Source organism: Apodemus sylvaticus, chromosome 3, assembly GCF_947179515.1.
Source record: "Apodemus sylvaticus chromosome 3, mApoSyl1.1, whole genome shotgun sequence".
Lineage (NCBI taxonomy): Eukaryota > Metazoa > Chordata > Mammalia > Rodentia > Muridae > Apodemus > Apodemus sylvaticus.
Genome location: NC_067474.1, coordinates 114481494 through 114499251, shown reverse-complemented (window position 1 = coordinate 114499251; position 17758 = coordinate 114481494). Strand labels below are relative to the sequence as shown.

Sequence of the window (17758 nt, the reverse complement as noted above, 5' to 3'; positions counted from 1 at the left end):
GTCTCTTGAGTTTGAGACAAGTCTTCTCTACAGAGGGTGTTCTAGGACAGCCAGGGCTACATTGAGACACCCAGTCTTGTTGGCAGAGCTGGGAGGAATGATTTCTCTTTGGAAGACTCATTGGTTTTAGCAAAACAGAAAACCATTTTAAAACCTTACTGAGTGTTTTTTGTTTTAATTATACAAAGGTGGCAAAATACTGCAATGGCACTAAAAACACCATTAAAGATGTAATTAGCAATTTAAAATACCATTATCCAACTTGTGTGCAGAAACAGCTGCGACTGTAATTCTGCATCTGTCTCTCTGGTCAGAATGGCATTTTGGTAGATGGGTAGTCCAGCTTGAAGTGAAATAGTTCTTTCCTACCCCAAAGCTGTTTTTTGGGAGATAGACGCAACATCTGAGAGGGAAAGCGACCATTGTGAACCCATTCCTTTTGTGGGGCACAACTGCCTGCGCTGCAGGCTTTCCGTGTGTGTTTTCTTCAGATGCGAATGCATCCAAGTCAGTGTCACAGGAACTATCATGTGTTGGAAGACAAATGGCTATATTTGTTCTGGGTCTATACTTTTAAGCCAGTTATCTGAATATTAACTCAGTTTCTCTACTTACTATTGATTTATTCCTATTTTCTGGTTCTTCATGATTTAATCTGGCTGGACAGGTTGTATATCTTAGGCCACTTGTCCATGTCCAGACTATTTAGTCTGCTAACACAGACTCATTCATTCAATATCCTAAAGACTCATTTTATTTTCCCAAAGTCAAGGGCTTAAGCATCACTAGTCAGGAAATCTGAAATGCTCTTGATTTTAGAATTTCTAGCAGTAAATATGAAGTTATATTTCCTTTGTCTTTTGGTCAGCCTCTTGACTTTCTAAGGATAATGTTTATTGCATGACTATGTCCCTCCATGGTCAACATGGATACTTCCGTCTTCCCTTTCTTGGCCTTCTGCCAGGGACCATGCACACATCACTCAGTGTATTCACCGCACTTGTCCTGCTTGGGCTCAGTAACATAAGTTTACAGTGGTGTTGCAGTACAGAAATGAACTTCCCTTTCTCTTAGCCCCTGTGCTATCACACTTACCGCTACAGCAGGCAGGTCACTGGCTACAGATACTGTGAAAAAAGCCTCACTAATGGGTCATTTTAGAAACCAAAAGCCCAGAATTTTGAAAGGTTAAGTGTTTTCGTGCATTCATTTGTGGATAGCAGCACAGATGGGTGCTTAGGGGAATGTCACTAAGATGTGCTTATTTGACAGCTGATTTGCTCTACCAAGTATTCTCCTTTATGTTCATCTATCTCTAAGAACCTATGCTTACAATTCTTTTTTTTTCTCACACACAGTCATCGTACATGGCAGCTGTAACTGATTCACAGTGAAGGGTGACTGGCGTGTGAAGCTAGTTGTGTTCCCTACAATCAGATTTCCAGTAGAATCTTTTGTTACATGTTATCCAAATCTTGCCTTCCTCTCTAGGTCCTTCTGGCCCTGGTCTAGGCTATAAACTCTCTCCACCACATTCCTACTTATACTCATTTCCAGTCTCCCAGTAGAAAGAGACTAAGACTTTTGCCTGCCTACTAAAACCGAGCCTTGGGCTAGTGAGATGGTAACATGTAAAGATAGTAGCCTCATAAGCATGGTGAGCTGAGTTCAATTTGTGGAACCCATGTAAAGGTATAAAGATCCAACTCCAAAACATTATCCTGTGACCTTTACATATGTGCCTATACCCACATATGTTCATACACATAATAAAAAATGAAAATGACTCCCATGAAACATTCTTAAATTAGGAATTTCAAAAAGATGCAGCCCTTTGCAGAAAAGTCAGCCTTTATTAGAGAAAGTGTGGCAGTTCAGTAGACTATGTATCTCGTGTCCTGTCCCCAGCGTTGTTCAGATGACAGACAGAAGTGCTTGTGTGCAGCTCCCACACAGCTTGTGTTTTGCTTGTGTATCTGCGTACACAGTCCAGGCGTGAAGCCCTTTCATTAATATATGCAAATCTTAAATATTTATATTAATAAAAGCATTTAATATATAGGGTATATCATTTGCATACATCGGGTGTATTTGACCTCTTGAAGAAATTCAAAACAAAAGTGTTATCCAAAGGAAAAAATAATGTCACAGTGCCCAGGGTTGGTGGCAGTTACTTGGGAGTTGTAAATCTGTATCTCCCCTATTGCCTATCACACTCAGTGATCAGGAGAAGTCCCCCTCTGTCTTTGCTCCAACCTATTTAAGAGATTCCCTCCTGCAAGATGCAATGACTTGTGGCAAAGAAAGTATATTCCTAAAATGGAAAGTAACTTCACAATCCAAGACACACACACACACACAGACACAGACACAGACAGAGACAGACAGACAGACAGACAGACAGACAGACAGAAACAGGGAGGGAGAACACTAAAGATTGTGAGAGTGGAGCCTCAGCCAAAGCATGTAGGTTCTGTGGAAATTTTCTTGAGACTCCGTTGTTTGAATGACACTTTTAGAATTCCTTTTCAATTACTTTTCTCACAAAGCTAGAAGAGAGGGTGTAGCCTGAGACAGGGCATTATCGTCGGCCTCTGCCCTACATGCCCATCCCACTTTATTCATCGTGGTAGATAAGGAAAGAAACTCAAGTCCAGACAGATTTCATGTCACAGTAGGAAACTCCTGAACAGCAGGACCATTATGTGAGTTCTCAGGACTTGAAGGTCTTGTTCCATATACGTGGCTATTTTTTTGGTCTAATGACTTAAGTATCCCTTGACTCTTTATTCTCTTGAAAATTTTGGTTTACGTTATCTTTCATAGCTGCCTAAATGTATTAAACATTTTAAAATATTGTATTCATTCAATGTAAAAAGTATTTAATAAACAGTATCCATATGAAAAAAAGATTGAAAAATTGTATATGTGTGTGTATGTATATGTAGGTATGTATATGTATGTGAGTATGTGAGTATGTGCATGTGAATTCAAGTGTCCTCGGAGAGCAGAGGCTTCTGTACCCTCTGAGAGCTGGAGTTGTAATTGTGTGCTGCTCGTTGTAGGTGCCAGGAACTCACTCTATAGACCAGGCTGTCCTTGAACTCAGAGTTTTGCCTGCCTCTGCCTCCCAAGTAAATAAGTGCTGGGATTAAAGTTAGTCTTAAAGTTAGTCAAAAGTAAAGGCCTTTGGAGGAAAATATAAGAAAACATCTTTGTGAATCTATAGGAGCCAAAAATTTCTCAAGGCATAAAAATTAATATTTATAAAAGAAAAGTTAGCAGGATCTTTCAGAAGTGACATGCCCAGTTTTCTGAGGGACTGCCAGACTGATTTCCAGAGTGGTTGTACTAATTTGCAACCCCACCAGCAGTGGAGGAGTGTTCCTATTTTTCCACATCCTCGCCAACATCTGCTGTCTCCTGAGTTTTTAATCTTAGCCATTCTGACTGGTGTAAGGTGAAATCTCAGGGTTGTTTTGATTTGCATTTCCCTGATGACTAGTGAAGTTGAGCATTTTTTAAGATGTTTCTCCACCATCCGAAGTTCTTCAGGTGAGAATTCTTTGTTTAACTCTGTACCCCATTTTTAATAGGGTTATTTGGTTTTCTGGGGTCTAACTTCTTGAGTTCCTTGTATATATTGGTTATTAGCCCTCTATCTGATGTAGGGTTGGTGAAGATCTTTTCCCAATTTGTTGGTTGCCGATTTGTCCTTTTGATGGTGTCCTTTGCTTTACAGAAACTTTGTAATTTTATGAGTTCCCATTTGTCAATTCTTGATCTTAGAGCATAAGCTATTGGTGTTCTGTTCAGGAACTTTCCCCCTGTACCGATGTCCTCAAGGGTCTTCCCCAGTTTCTTTTCTATTAGCTTCAGAGTGTCTGGCTTTATATGGAGGTCCTTGATCCATTTGGAGCTGAGCTTAGTATGAGGAGACAAGGATGGATCAATTCGCATTCTTCTGCCTACCACTCCTGGGCATATACCCAGAGGATTCCCCAGCATGTAATAAGGATACATACATGTTCCACTATGTTCATAGCAGCCCTATTTATAATAGCCAGAAGCTGGAAAGAACACAGGTATCCCTCAACAGAAGAATGGATGCAAAAAATGTGGTATATCTACACAATGGAGTACTATTCAGCCATTAGAAACAATGAATTCATGAAATTCTTAGGCAAATGGATGGAGCTGGAGAACATCATACTAAGTGAGGTAACCCAGTCTCAAAAGATCAATCATGGTACGTACTCACTAATAAGTGGATATTAGCTTGGAAAACTGGAATATGCAAAACATAATCCACACTTCAAATGAGGTACAAGAAGAATGGAGGAGTGGCCCCTAGTTCTGGAAAGACCCAGTGTAGCAGTATAAGACAAAACCAGAACAGGGAAGTGGAAAGGGATGGGTGGGAGAACAGAGGGAGGGAAGGGGGCTTATGTGACTTTCGGGGAGTGGGGAACCAGAAAAGGGGAAATCATTTGAAATGTAAATAAAAACTATATTGAATAAAATTTAAAAAAAAATAAATAAATAAAATAAAAAAAAGAAAGAGGAAAAGAAAAGTTAATAAATTAGATTTTATTAATGTTAATTTTTTCTATTGATTCAGAGATCACATTAAAAACTGAAGAGACACAGTGATCTTTTTAAAATTTGAAATATATTTTTGTTTTATATTGTTTAAAATAAAATATTTCAAAATGAAAAATAGATGAAAGAAAATGAATAGGCAGGATATGGATTGAGAAGAAATATTTGTCATGCATGTATCTGACAAGACTTATGTGCAAAATAGATAAATAAGAGTAAATAAATAGAAAAAATATAAAAATTGACTGAACTGTTAATCCCACTGAATGAGAGTAAAGACAACTATCTAAATTCTTTGGTCAGATTATGCAAGCTTTATTTTCTGTCAGACAGTGCTATCTCCCTAAGACAGGATTTGCAAAAATATCTTCAAACATAGGAGAAGGTAGGGTTTATATAGCCCCGAAAACTGCAAGACTAGGGGGTTTTTCAAGTGTTGGGATTTCCTGAGTAATTTTGGTCACATAGGAACTTGGTTGAGCATTTCAATATTATTTGACAGAATATTTTATATCAGGAGTAGGTCACGTTATAGGGCGTTAAACATGTCAAATTCCAGAAAATGTGTCAAGACCTAGTCAAATCCATAAAGCTGATTTACATAAAACAGAAATGAACTTATTTTGACCTGAAGTCCAGCTGGTCCATCAAAACACTTAACAAAAGAAAGTGTTTAGATAATTAGCAGACACTGATTATCAGGAGAAGGATGTAGAATCACAAAGCAATATAACCATTCCCCCAACTAGAACCCAAAATAAAGGGCAGCACAACAAAACAATTTTGTGTTTCTCTAATGTTCATCAGCATGGCTAAGGCAAGCAAGCAAAGAGAGGTTGGTGAAAATGGGGACAGTTGAAACGGAAGTTTAAGTGATGCACACATTTTGGGAAGCTGTCAAACTAAATATGGGTATATATATATATATACTCTCTTATCCATCCTGTAACCTACCAATTCACTCTTAGCCCAATAAAGTAAGAGTCATAGATACACAAAAGCTGTGTAGGTGAGTGTCCTTAGCAACTTTCTTCCTATCTTAAGCTCACATGTCCATATAAAAGAAAATGGAAAAGCAAGTTATGGCATAGTTAAACAAAGGAATACTACCCAACAATGAAATAGCACATTATTAACATCTCAAGCACAAGTTAAGCAGAAGCCAAATAAACAGGTCATATGCTTCATATAGAGGAAGCTCTCAGGAGGCAGCAGCTGTGTGTAGTTGCTGATTTTGGGCTGGGAGGGGCAGAAGCAAAGGTGTGATGAGCATGCGTAGCTCAGCTAGAGGCATGTCCATGTAAACTGTCGGAACAAATCAAGTAAAACAAGATCTGCGCATGTTATGTAAATCATACTTCAGTAACTAAAAAAAATGTATTGAATGGACTTCACAACATTCTAGAAAAATAAAGGGATTTTTTGAAAGTATGATTAGAAATTACCATGAACATATTCATTAAAAAAATAAAAAGCTTCCTGAGGATTATAGTGTGAGATAGTAATAGTACAATAACATATATTCTTTGTGGTGCTTGGAATGCCTTTAAACTTAAAGATGGTAGTCTGGTTTCTTTAAAATTATGGAAGATGGGCCAGCAAGGTGACTCATCAGATAAGGGTTGTAGCTAAGGCTTACAAATAAAGTTCCATGTCTGGAATCTTCATGGCGGAAGAAGAAATACTATCCTGAAACCTACATAACGTAAACTAAATGAATAAATGGAAAAAATAAAATAAGCTGCAGGAGACAAATTAACATGCTGGTGGCTGTCCCACCGCCCGGCCCACAATGCAGATGCACTGAGAAGCTGAAGCCGGGAGGGTTTCCGTGAGTAGGAAGTGGCCTGAGCCACGAGGTGAGTTCCAGGGTGGCCTGTGCTACCAAGGAAGATCCTGCATCACAAACCCATAAACAGGCCAGTAAATAAACACAGTGCAGCACCTTCTTCAGCTAAAGGGTTGTTTTTCTTTAAACAAATGCTACATTTATAGATAATTAAATTCATAGATCTTAAGGGTACATTCAATGTTTGTTGGTTTGGTTTTTGTTTGTTTGTTTGTTTGTTTGTTTTTTTTTGGTTTTTGTTTTGTTTAGTTTTGGTTTGGTTTTTTAGTTTTTTGGATTTGGGTTTTTCGAGACAGGGTTTCTCTGTATAGGCCTGGCTGTCCTGGAACTCACTCTGTAGACCAGGCTGGCCTCAAACTCAGAAATCCGCCTGCTTCTGCCTCCCATAGTGCTGGGATTACAGGTGTGCACCACCACCGCCTATCTCATTTAATGTTTTTAACAATGTATAACCCAGGCTGGAGAGATGGCTCAGTGGTTAAGAGCACTGGCTGCTCTCCCAGAGGTCCTGAGTTCAAATCCCAGCGATCACATGGTGGCTCACAAACATCTGTAATGGGATCTGACATCTTCTTCTGGTGTGTCTGAAGACAGTGACAGTGTACTCATATACATAAAATAAATAAATCTTTAAAAAAAAAAACCAATGTATAACCCTGTGTATCAAAGACCTTATCAAGAATGTTTCTGTTACCATAAACCTAATGTATTTCTCTCTCTCTCTTTCTCTCTCTCTCTCTCTCTCTCTCTCTCTCTCACACACACACACACACACATACACACACACACACACACACACACACACACACACACAGCACACAGTCTGTGTAGCCATAGCTGTTCTGGAACTCACTGTATATAGGCCACACTAGCCTTGGCCTCCTAGAGATCTGCCTACCTCTGCTCAGCCCCTCCCATTGTGTACATGTGTGTTGATATTCTTCCCTTGACATCCCTATATGCTTTTGTACCCTGTAGCTACAGTAAAAGCAACAACAAAATCCCAGTGTCTCTAGCACCATTAAGAGTGATAATTGTGGCAGCTGATAAATGGTAGATCCCAAATGAAAATCACAATTAGTCTTCAGAGTTTCCTAATATAAATTCCAAACTAATACTGGTAATATTCCATAATTATATCATAGATGGGACATTCCAATAACCTTACCAACCATTATTATATAATGGGATTATTATTAGTTTACTATTAATCCCAACAGGCATAATGACACATATGTGTAATCCCAGCACTGATGAGGCTGAGGCATAAGAATCCTGGATTCGAGACCAACCTGGGTTATTAGCAAGATCCTGTTTCAAAAAGAAAAAGAGACAAAAGGCTGATCTTCCTTCTGCTGTCTTTTCTGGTTATCTGGATAATCTGCATAATCTGGATATTATCCTGGTTAACAGGATAGTACCTGTTTTAAGTATTCTAGTTATAGTAGTTAATAGTTCATAATAATAATTTTATATCCCATTTTTCACTGTAAAAGAACCCTTAGTTAGTACTTTCCAGACTGTTTATAACAGGTACAAAATCAATAAAATGCAGGCACCTTTTTGGTTGACCGTGCTTTAAACAAGGTGACAAAGCGAGCTACAATTCATGAAGGATATCAAAGGCAAATACTGCATCTATTTGAAATTATAGAGTGAGCATTGATTTTTTTCTTTTTTAGCAGAAAGATCTATGCTCGAATTTTAGTTTTGCTAAGATAAAAGGCTTGACCTCTTAACAAAAAGTACAGTAGTAGTGATTGGGCTGATAATAGACTAAATCTTATGTCACTCTTTCTTTGTTTAGTAGTAGTGTTAAATATTTCTAAGGTGTCAGTAAATATTCGAAGCAGACATAAATTATAAAAGTAGGTTAGTGTCTACCACATTTTGTTTGCAACCTGAATCCTTTGCCTTTTCTAGCTGACTCTAATCCTCTCACCTTTTCTTTGTCTTTTTTTTTCTAAAAAGATCAATAAATGGTACTCATCCTTGCTGACCTCTTAATTGGTAACCCAGTCTCTGTTAATCCCTTCCCATGATTGGAGGTAATGTGTAAGTCCCTTGGAACTTGGAGGACAGCAGAATGGAGTTCTCAGAATACTAGGATTGCTTGTTCTGAATTGGAAAAGAAGCCCTTGGAGAAGTTTGTGCACACGGCAGGGCAGTAAACTAGGATGTGTGATTGCTGTGGGATGCTTTGGTGAGACAGTAGGCAAGGCAGAGTCTCCATTTTCTCTGTGTGTGTGATAGTTCTAGATAAAACATTTTTTAAGCAACAGAAGTGACTGAGAAGAAGATAGGGGAGAGGAGGGAATTGTTGGTATTAACACATACATGTATACACACACACACACACACACACACACAAACACACACACACATTTCCTAGAAGCTATAGAACTGATGTCAAAAAGAAATATATTATCTATAGTTGCAATGTTTAGACATTTGGCAATTGGATAAAATAATTTTTGGTGAAAATAGGGAAACAGATGGACATAAACGTACAATAGACTAGTAACTTTCATTTCTTGTACATACACAGTGAAATCATTGTAGGCAATAAATTCTTGGAGAAGTTGAGTAGGGCTTGGGTAAATGTCATGGTTTATGACTGAGTACATATAAACAGGTGAGAACTCAATATGGAGAGGTAATGGTAACTACCTGATAAAGAGACTTAGAACCCTTTTCATCCCACAGGAAGGATTGCATTAGAGACATAACAGTACAATAGTTGGATTTATAAAGGTATTTTTTAAAAGATTCTGCTTACAATTTTGGCAACTGCAGATATATAAAATAAATGCCTTTGTTACCCCCAAACAATGTTAACTATAAAAAAATTTTGACCTATAGTTTCTCGGACAAATTTACTTTTAAAGGTGACACTGCTATGGGTGCATTAAAGGACACTTGACTATAGAGATATATGGAATTGTTTGAAGACAGCGACTAAGCTGAAATTGTTCTGAGCCTTGAGCCCTTTTCTTTATGCTCTTAGTTTATCCTGTGTGCTCAACACTCTTGATTTCAGATCCTTCGCCTGTCTCGATTTTTTCTGAAACAGGGTTTACTGTTTCTCAAGGTGGCCTCATCTGCACAGTGTAGCTAAGATGTCCTTGAACTTCAGATCCTTTTGCCTCCTCCTCCTGACTGCTGAGCTTTATAGGTATTCACCATCGTGCCCAGATTAGTCTTCCTAGGGATTGGACCCAGGCTCCCTTTCATGTCTTTTCTAGTCTGGTTTCAGCCCCAGTCTTCCCGCTCATAAGAAGCTTTCTGTAACATGTTACTGCAGCCCAGGTTGACAGTTCCTTCTTTTTGAATTTCTCACAGATATATTAACTTAAAACCTCATCTCAGGCTTGTTTAACTTTGTATGGCAGTCTTTGAAGCCATAGAAATTTATCTTTTTCTTTTAAAATCAAGAAAAGGGGGGAGGTGAGAAGGAGGGAGAATGAGAATGACCTCGCATGTATGCCGGGTCGTATGTATAGAAGTCAGAGAGAATGTGGGTGTAGGTGTGCAAAAGCTGGGATATGTGTGGAGAAGTCAGAGGACAGCCTTAGGTGTTGGTCTTCACCCTCTGCCTTGTTTGGGACTGATTCTCTTGTTTGCCACTGTGTTTGCCAGGCTACCTGGCAAGATTCTGTCTTTCAGGGATTCTTTATGTCTACCGCCCATCTTGCTGTAGAAGAACTAGGATTGCAGACATGTGCTGCCATGTCTGGCTTTATGTGGATGTGAGAATCTGATCTTAGGTCCTCTTGCTTACCGAACTGTCATTTCTCCATCTACCAACCTGTCATAAGAGGGCTGGGATTACAGATGGGTTTTATTTCATCTGGCGTTCTATGGATTACAGAAATGTGAGCTCAAGTCCTTGTGCTGAGTTATCCTAGCCCCTCGTTATGTTTCCTTATTCATATTAGTTGAGTGATCAATGAGCGAAATGGAAAACAAGGCTTAGAGGAATTGAGAGCAAACAGTTAAAAGAGTGATCATGGATATCTAGAGAAAGTTGTGTTGTTCCAGCCAGATGCTTAGGAGGGTGTACGTAGTAGTCTCACTTGTTTGCACACTGACTTAATTATTCTTAAGCAGAACACAGACACAAAAGTGGGAGAGGAAAGCAGTGAACTTATTTGGATTTTCCTTCTTGATCTACGTAATAAGTACCTCTGAGAGTTTTCCCCTGAGAGTTTTCCTGATCTGGCTTCCTAATTACACTTCACATTACATATTGCATATAGCATTGAGAATGTGCTGGCCAGACTCCTCATCTGTAAAACTGTTGGGACACATATCAGAAGTTAGCAATGCTTCATGTTGATAATCTTAATAATGTCAATGTATCAAATTGAGATTATTGTACAGATCTGAAGTAGCTAGCTCATTTGAGAGGAATACTGGTCACTTTGAAGGTGGTAAATGCATTCAAAATCTAAAAGAAAGAACAAGAAAAATGGTATTAATTTGAGTTTTCATGAGTTATTTAAGACATTTTCAAAGACCTGTAACTAAGTACTTCTCTTCCAAATTATTATTTATTTCTAGTCATTTAGTCCTTCAAAAATCATGAGGAAGAGAAGTATTACAACTTATTCTCCAACTACTGGAACTTGTCAATTGAGCCCATTTCCTTCTCCCACAACCCCCAAAGAACAAGAGCACAGAAACGGACCATCAAATGGTTAGTTGAACTCTTTTCCACTTATGGTAAGATTTTTCTAGTTATTGGTTAAATCAAGATTTTGATTTAGTAATATATAGCTCTTATTGCAGCTGGGTTTTCTCTCTTCTCAAGGAGTTTAACATAGAAAAGGCTAGAATGTAAATGTTACTTTGGACATAAATGTAAACTTCGTAGGCACTTATTTTAAAATGCCGCTGCTGTTCCCTTACCATCCCATCCATTAAGTAGGAATTATGGCCTGACTGCCTTCAGCTACTATCAATTATAATGGTTACAGATATGCCCTTAACAAGCCATCCATCATGTGCATAAATTAAAGGACATATAACTCAGATATTGCCACACTGCAGTTTAAGAGGAATACTTCTAAATGTTATTTTTATCCATACTGTCCATTTAACTTTACCCACATTTAGTAGTTTATATAGTTTATCTTTATTGTGTTGCATGCCCTTATTTTAAATATTTTTGTTTAAAAAAACTCAAAAAAATTTTCATATAGGATAACCTACCTATATAACCTAATTTTTATGTAAAAAAATTATTCATTTAATTTTGACATATTTTTGTTGTTCTCTAGTAGTTTATTGCTAAGATCTATATTTAAAGTCACAGGTCTCAATTTCACATCCTTAATTTTTTTATATTGTAAGAAGTCATGAATCAGTGACATGTCATTCTCTGAAGTATAAAATTTTAAATAGGCTCAAATTTAGTAAAATGTATTTTAGATATGCTGTGACTAACCTAATTCATATTTTATTGTTTAACACTTATTAGATATGAAGCATATGCTAGAATCTATATAGAAATTAGTCTTATTTTACCTAATTTGTTTAATGAAATACATTAAGCATATTGTTTTTTAGTCTCTGATTTTAAGTTAACCAAATACTTTTACCCTAAAACTTAATATTATGTTTGTTTTCACAAATTTATATGAAAGTCTATATATTTCTCTCAAGTTCTATAGTTTTTATATAGCAGATATATCTTCTTAATTAAAAAAATAGCTTAGAGATTGCATATATCTATGAAAATCTCAATAGATTTTAACTAGATACATATTCAATTTCCATATTGAAATTAAATATGGACTTAAGGGAACATTCCTTTTGCCCATAAAAAGATTGGTCACATGATTTCCTTTGACATTTATGTGAGTAATTATCACATTATAGGTACTAAGTATGCTCTTTTTTAAAAAGTCAAACTGCAAGGGTTTCTGAGGTGCAGGCACTATCTAGTTCTTGACTTATATGATAACTACTAATTCATTCCAGTTATTAATTAAAGTGACATATGTGTTTAATTTACTCTGATAGATGTATATGTATATTTACACACATACACACATAACATCACATCACATATAGAAGCCTCAAAGCAGAAATTTGTTAAAGTCCTGAATGAAATCACATTATAATCATACTCCAATCCCAATAAGTCATCTGTATGGTTTGGAAATAAGAAAGCCTGGGGCTAGAGAGATGGTTCAGTGGTTAAGAGCACTGATTGCTCTTCCAAAGGTCCTGAGTTCAAATCCCAGCAACCATGTGGTGGCTCACAACCATTCATAATGAGATCTGATGCCCTCTTCTGGTATGTTGGAAGACAGCTACAGTGTACTTACATAAATAAATAAATCTTTGGGCCAGAGAGAGCAGGGCCAGAGCAAGGAAAAAAAAAAAAAGAAAGAAAGAAAGCCTAATTGTTATCAGATATAATAAATTCCAAATTAGAAAATATAACTTAAAAAATAATTTAAAATTCTGATGAAATCAGGACCTCCTTTATATTTCCCTTTTTTAAAATATTGTTCAAAATCTAATGGGGAATTTTAATAACATCTAGAAGATGTTTTATTTCTCTTTGCTTCTTAATCTACTTCATATTAGACCCCAAATCCATTTACTTAGACTTTGCAATGTTCAAGTCTCCGAGCTCGAATGTGGCAGTCAGAGGGCAACTTCTGCACATAAATTCTTGCCTTCCATCTTACTTCACTTGTTTCTGCTGCTGTGCTGTGTTCTCTAAGCTGGCTGGCATGTGAGCTTCAGAGCCATTCCCTTGTCTCTACCTCCCATCTTTGGTTACAAATGTGCACCACCACACCTGACCTTTTGCATGTATTCCTGAGACAGAACTCAGATTGTTGGGGTTGTGTGACAAGCACTTTTACCCACTGAATCATCTTCTCAGGCCTGCAGACCCTTACTGGGATTTTAAAAGCAAGTCATCAAGTACCTACCCATGTTTCTTCCCATGTTTTAGCAGCTCTTGTCCTCTTTCCATACTTAGTCTTGCGGTGCCCTTTCTGACTTTGAATGTTTGGTCCTTCTGCCTCCACCTCAGGAGTAGTAGGACCGTGAACGTGCACCACCATCCCCAGCTCAGGTTAATTATTTCATGTAACTTGTTTAAAACAGTAGCTGGCCCTAATAGGTGCTGTATGTTAAACATTGTCGCTATCATCATTAGTTGTGCTTCCAAGCCTTATCTTAACTGAAAGCTTTTTTCATTAGTTAAGGAAAAGTTCCCCTGAATTCAGAAACTTCAAATACAATTCTGAATGTAGTCCATATTCAGTTATGACACACTAATAATTAGTGTTTTGTAAAAACTGTTCTTAAAATGAGTCAAGAACACAAATGTTAAAAACATATATGTAACCTAGAAAGAAAACTGCTGATGTAATGATGTGACTCCTTAGCCCTTTGTATATATTGGGGTGCTGTTGTTTGGTTTGTTTGGTTTGGTTTGGTTTGGCTTGTATTTTCAAGTCAGGATCTTTCCTTGTAGTCCTGCTGACCTAGAACTCACTCTATAGACCAGGTTGGCCTTGAACTCAATGATCCGACTGCCTCTTGCCTCCCAAATGCTGGGATTAAAGGTGTGTGCCAACAAGCCAAGCATAATATTGTGCTTACTTTTTAAGAAGAATATAATGAAGAGAAAACTATTAACTGAAAAATGTTATTTTGGATGTTATCTACAAAGTCCTATTTAGCAAGTGAAAAGTACTTGAAGACCTAAGAAAACTAAGAATTTTATTGGTCCACATATTATTTGGCAGTAATAAAAATATTTAGAAAGGCATTGAAAACCTAATAAAAATTCTACTAAAATAATCTAGACTGTCACTGGCTTCTGAGGATAATGAATTACAAATTAAGGAAGCAATCTTAATATTTGATTTTGGAGCTTTACTGCATATAGATAGCATAGTACCAAATTCAGGAAATTAATTTTTGGTCAAGATATTTTTCCTTTCCTACCTCCCCTTGTCCCCCCCCCCCTTACCTCCAATTCACCTTTTAGCAATCTAGTTCATCCTTTTGTTCTTGGCTTGATTCTCTACGCTGTGTCAGGCCATGCATGTCAGACTAGCCTCAATCCTTCCCACTCTGTCTTTCAAGTGCTGGAATTACAGGGAGCTAAAATTCGGCAAGTCAGTCGATTAAAATTTGGCAAATTGTCTCCTTAACTTTGTGTTCTTTTCCCATACAGGAACAAGAAAACCGAGTAACTTGAGCTCACCTGTAAGACAGGAGTGCACAGTAAAAGGCAGTGATGGGTGAGCTCGGCTTCAAAGTCATCTTCACTGAATATTGTTGAGAAAAAGCTGGACTCACTTTCAAGTGACAACTTAAGAAGTCATTTGTCTTTATAAATTAATAGTTTATTAGTGGGCTGAGTTATTCTATCTACATTTATTTTATATGATTTTCTTTTTTAACACTGTTGTTAACAAAAATGTTTGTGGTGTCTTGCAGTGCTCATGTGGTGGGAGTATATAAAGCTTTACTTTTAATATTCATTGAGGGCTGGTGGATAATAGACCGATCTTGGGTCAAACTAAGGAAACCTCCAGTTTAGGGTCGCGTAGGGAAGAGTCAGAGTGCTGTAAGCCTCGGGAGGTGAGGCAATAGTGTGCAGGCTCTACGCCCGGGTTATGAAGCACCACCAGCCACGTTCACACTGCCCTGCCACCAGTGCCTGTGAATGGAAGAGGTGTCAGAAAGCCTGTTTATGTATCTCACACGGGAGTGACTGAAAGTGGCTCATGTGTTCATCTCATTACCAAGTGATTTCTGTGTGCCATTTTCTGTGATGCAAACTTAAGTTAACCCACTTGGAGCTCATGGTCTTCTGTTGTAAGTTAGCATATCCTCCTCAACTTAGAAATTAGTTGCACTGGAAAATTTTTTCACGATCATTTATATGAAACTTAGATGTATTTTCCATTTAATAGTGTTAGAATCTGTAGTTTAAAACCTAAGATCAGATGTCTTTTATTTCGTAATGTAAATGACGAGTATTAGTTACTGAATGCTGTGTAAAATACTGTAGGAAAGTTAAGTCCCTGGGAAGCCTTGCGTAGTCTCCTACTGCACCTTATTACTTGCTTTCGGATTTCCTTTCCCTAACCACAAAATCCCCCCTGCCACCAAATATAGTCAAATACTATATTTGTACAGCACTGCTCTTGAAAATTCTTTATTGCATTTATCTATTGAGTGTATTTGTGTGTCTGTGTCTATGTCCTTGTATATGTGACTGCGTTAGGGGAAAGCATTTGCCAGTGTGTACTTGAAGTTCAGGGGATCTCCTCCAGGACTCCGTTCTCTCCTTCCATCTTGAGGGTTTAGGCCTTGAACAGGGATTGAAGCCATCAGACTGTTGGTAGGGACCTTTATCTGCTGAGCCATGCTACCAACCCTGCAAAGGGTTTTTGCTTCTTTTTCCTTCTCTCTCTTTTTTTAAATAAATGTTTTTAAAAGATTTATTTTTATTTTACATATATAAGTGTTTTGTCTTCATGTGTAGAAGTTCACTTTGAGAGTAGAGGCCAGAAAAATCCTCCAGATGTCCTAGAACTGAGGTTATGAATGTGAGCAGCCATGTGGATTCTGGGAACTTAACCTGAGTTCTCTCAAGAATAGCAAGTGCTCTTAACCACTGAGCTATCTCTCCAGCCCCATACTTTTTCTAATTAAGAATCCTAGTTCCTTAATGAAGCCAGTCTTGACTAGGTTTTAAGAATTTAACCATTAAAATAGGCAACATATATAAATAGCAAAGATCTGAAGTCATGTAGGAGGATGTGCAGTAAAAGCAACAGCACTTAACAATTCTAGATCACTGATACCAGTGTATTTGAAAGGAGATGGGTGCTAAGCTGGGTCGATCTCTGATACAACTGTAAATTGAAGCAGTTAGAAGTGGAAAGACTTGATGCCGTAATGTGTAGAGGAATACCAGGACAAGGAAGCGGGGGTGATTGACTGGGGAAGGGGAGATGGCTTATGGGATTTTCGGGGGAGGAGGAAACCAGAAAAGGGGGCGACATTTGAAGAATATACCTAATTTTAAAAAAAAAAAAGAAGTAACAGTGCACAATGGGAGAGGAAAGGGTTGACAAAGCAAGCCCAAACCACAGATGGCTTAAACTGCCTTCATTTCCTGTACTTTACTGCCCACCTCTTCCTTCTTCTGAAGTCATTATGTCTTTTTTTTTTGATTTATTTAATATATATAAGTACACTGTAGCTGTGTTTAGACATACCAGAAGCAGGAGTCAGATCTTGTTACAGGTGGTTGTGAGCCACCATGTGGTTGCCAGGATTAGAACTCAGGACCTTCTGAAGAGCAGTCAGCGCTCTTAACCGCTGAGCCATCTCTCCAGTGTAGTCATTATGTTCTTAACAGTGTTTCCCTTGGCAGTTTGCTTTCAGGTAGCAAGGAAGCCCCAAAACCTCCATCATGGGTCATTTAGGAATTGGTTTACGTTTATTTAATTCATTAATTCAATAAATTCATTAATTAATTAACTCATAATATCTTAAAACCATACCAGTTAGTGTTAAAATTATAGAATTTAAGTGGCGACGCTACTTTGAAGTGCTAAAAATAATGCATATTAAATATTTTTCCACTTTAAAATGTTTTAAATTCTTGTATGAGATCTATTTTAATGTTTTAAAGATTTCTTATTTTGGAAAACCACTATAAAAATTGGATTCTTTTTAATCGCAAGTTAAATGGAACACATTTATGAATTAGTTCTAAATGATCTTAAAATATTGTAGCAATATTCCCCCATTGTTTTTTTTTCTTTTGTGCAAAATATCATGCAGTGAAAAAAGGCATGGAAAAAAGAAGGTTCCTGTTCCCAGACTGTTCTGACTCTTATGAGGCCCGCAGAGGCTGTACGCACCACACCACAGTAGCTTATCTGTCTGCACTTGAATTTTAACTATGATTTTCATTTCAATTCAGCTACTAGAAAAGTATGAGTGTGACTTATATTTCTGTTATACTTTGTTGATATATATTATTAGAGAGTAAGGAAATTAAAATTAGAAAATAACCTAAAACAATTGCAACAATGAAGAAATTATTACATTATCTTTGGCTTGTTTATTTGATAGTATATCATTCAGCACTTAAAATTACACATTTAGGATGTGTGCACTTCCAAGAAGTTAAACAGCTATAGTGGTCGATGCCCAGAATTCTAGCACTCTAGAAGTAGAGGCAAGAGAAGTGCTCCATATTGGATGCCAGCCTGGTCTACAAAGCTATTCCAAAGCCAACCAAAG

General features: G+C 37.4%; 1 protein-coding gene across 4 annotated transcripts in view; it reads left to right on the top strand.

The window, feature by feature from the left end:
• Nucleotides 1–17758, top strand: part of Itgb3bp (integrin subunit beta 3 binding protein) — a 56577-nt gene that overhangs the window by 8594 nt on the left and 30225 nt on the right. For 2 of the 4 annotated variants that reach the window (XM_052176834.1, XM_052176835.1), the window contains exons 3-4: nucleotides 11015–11150; nucleotides 14664–14730. The exons of 1 other annotated variant lie outside the window; for it this stretch is intronic. In XM_052176834.1, coding sequence (XP_052032794.1) covers nucleotides 11015–11150; nucleotides 14664–14730 — 203 coding nt within the window. The remainder of the gene's footprint in view (nucleotides 1–11014; nucleotides 11151–14663; nucleotides 14731–17758) is intronic. One more of the 4 variants, XM_052176838.1, reaches the window with a different exon arrangement.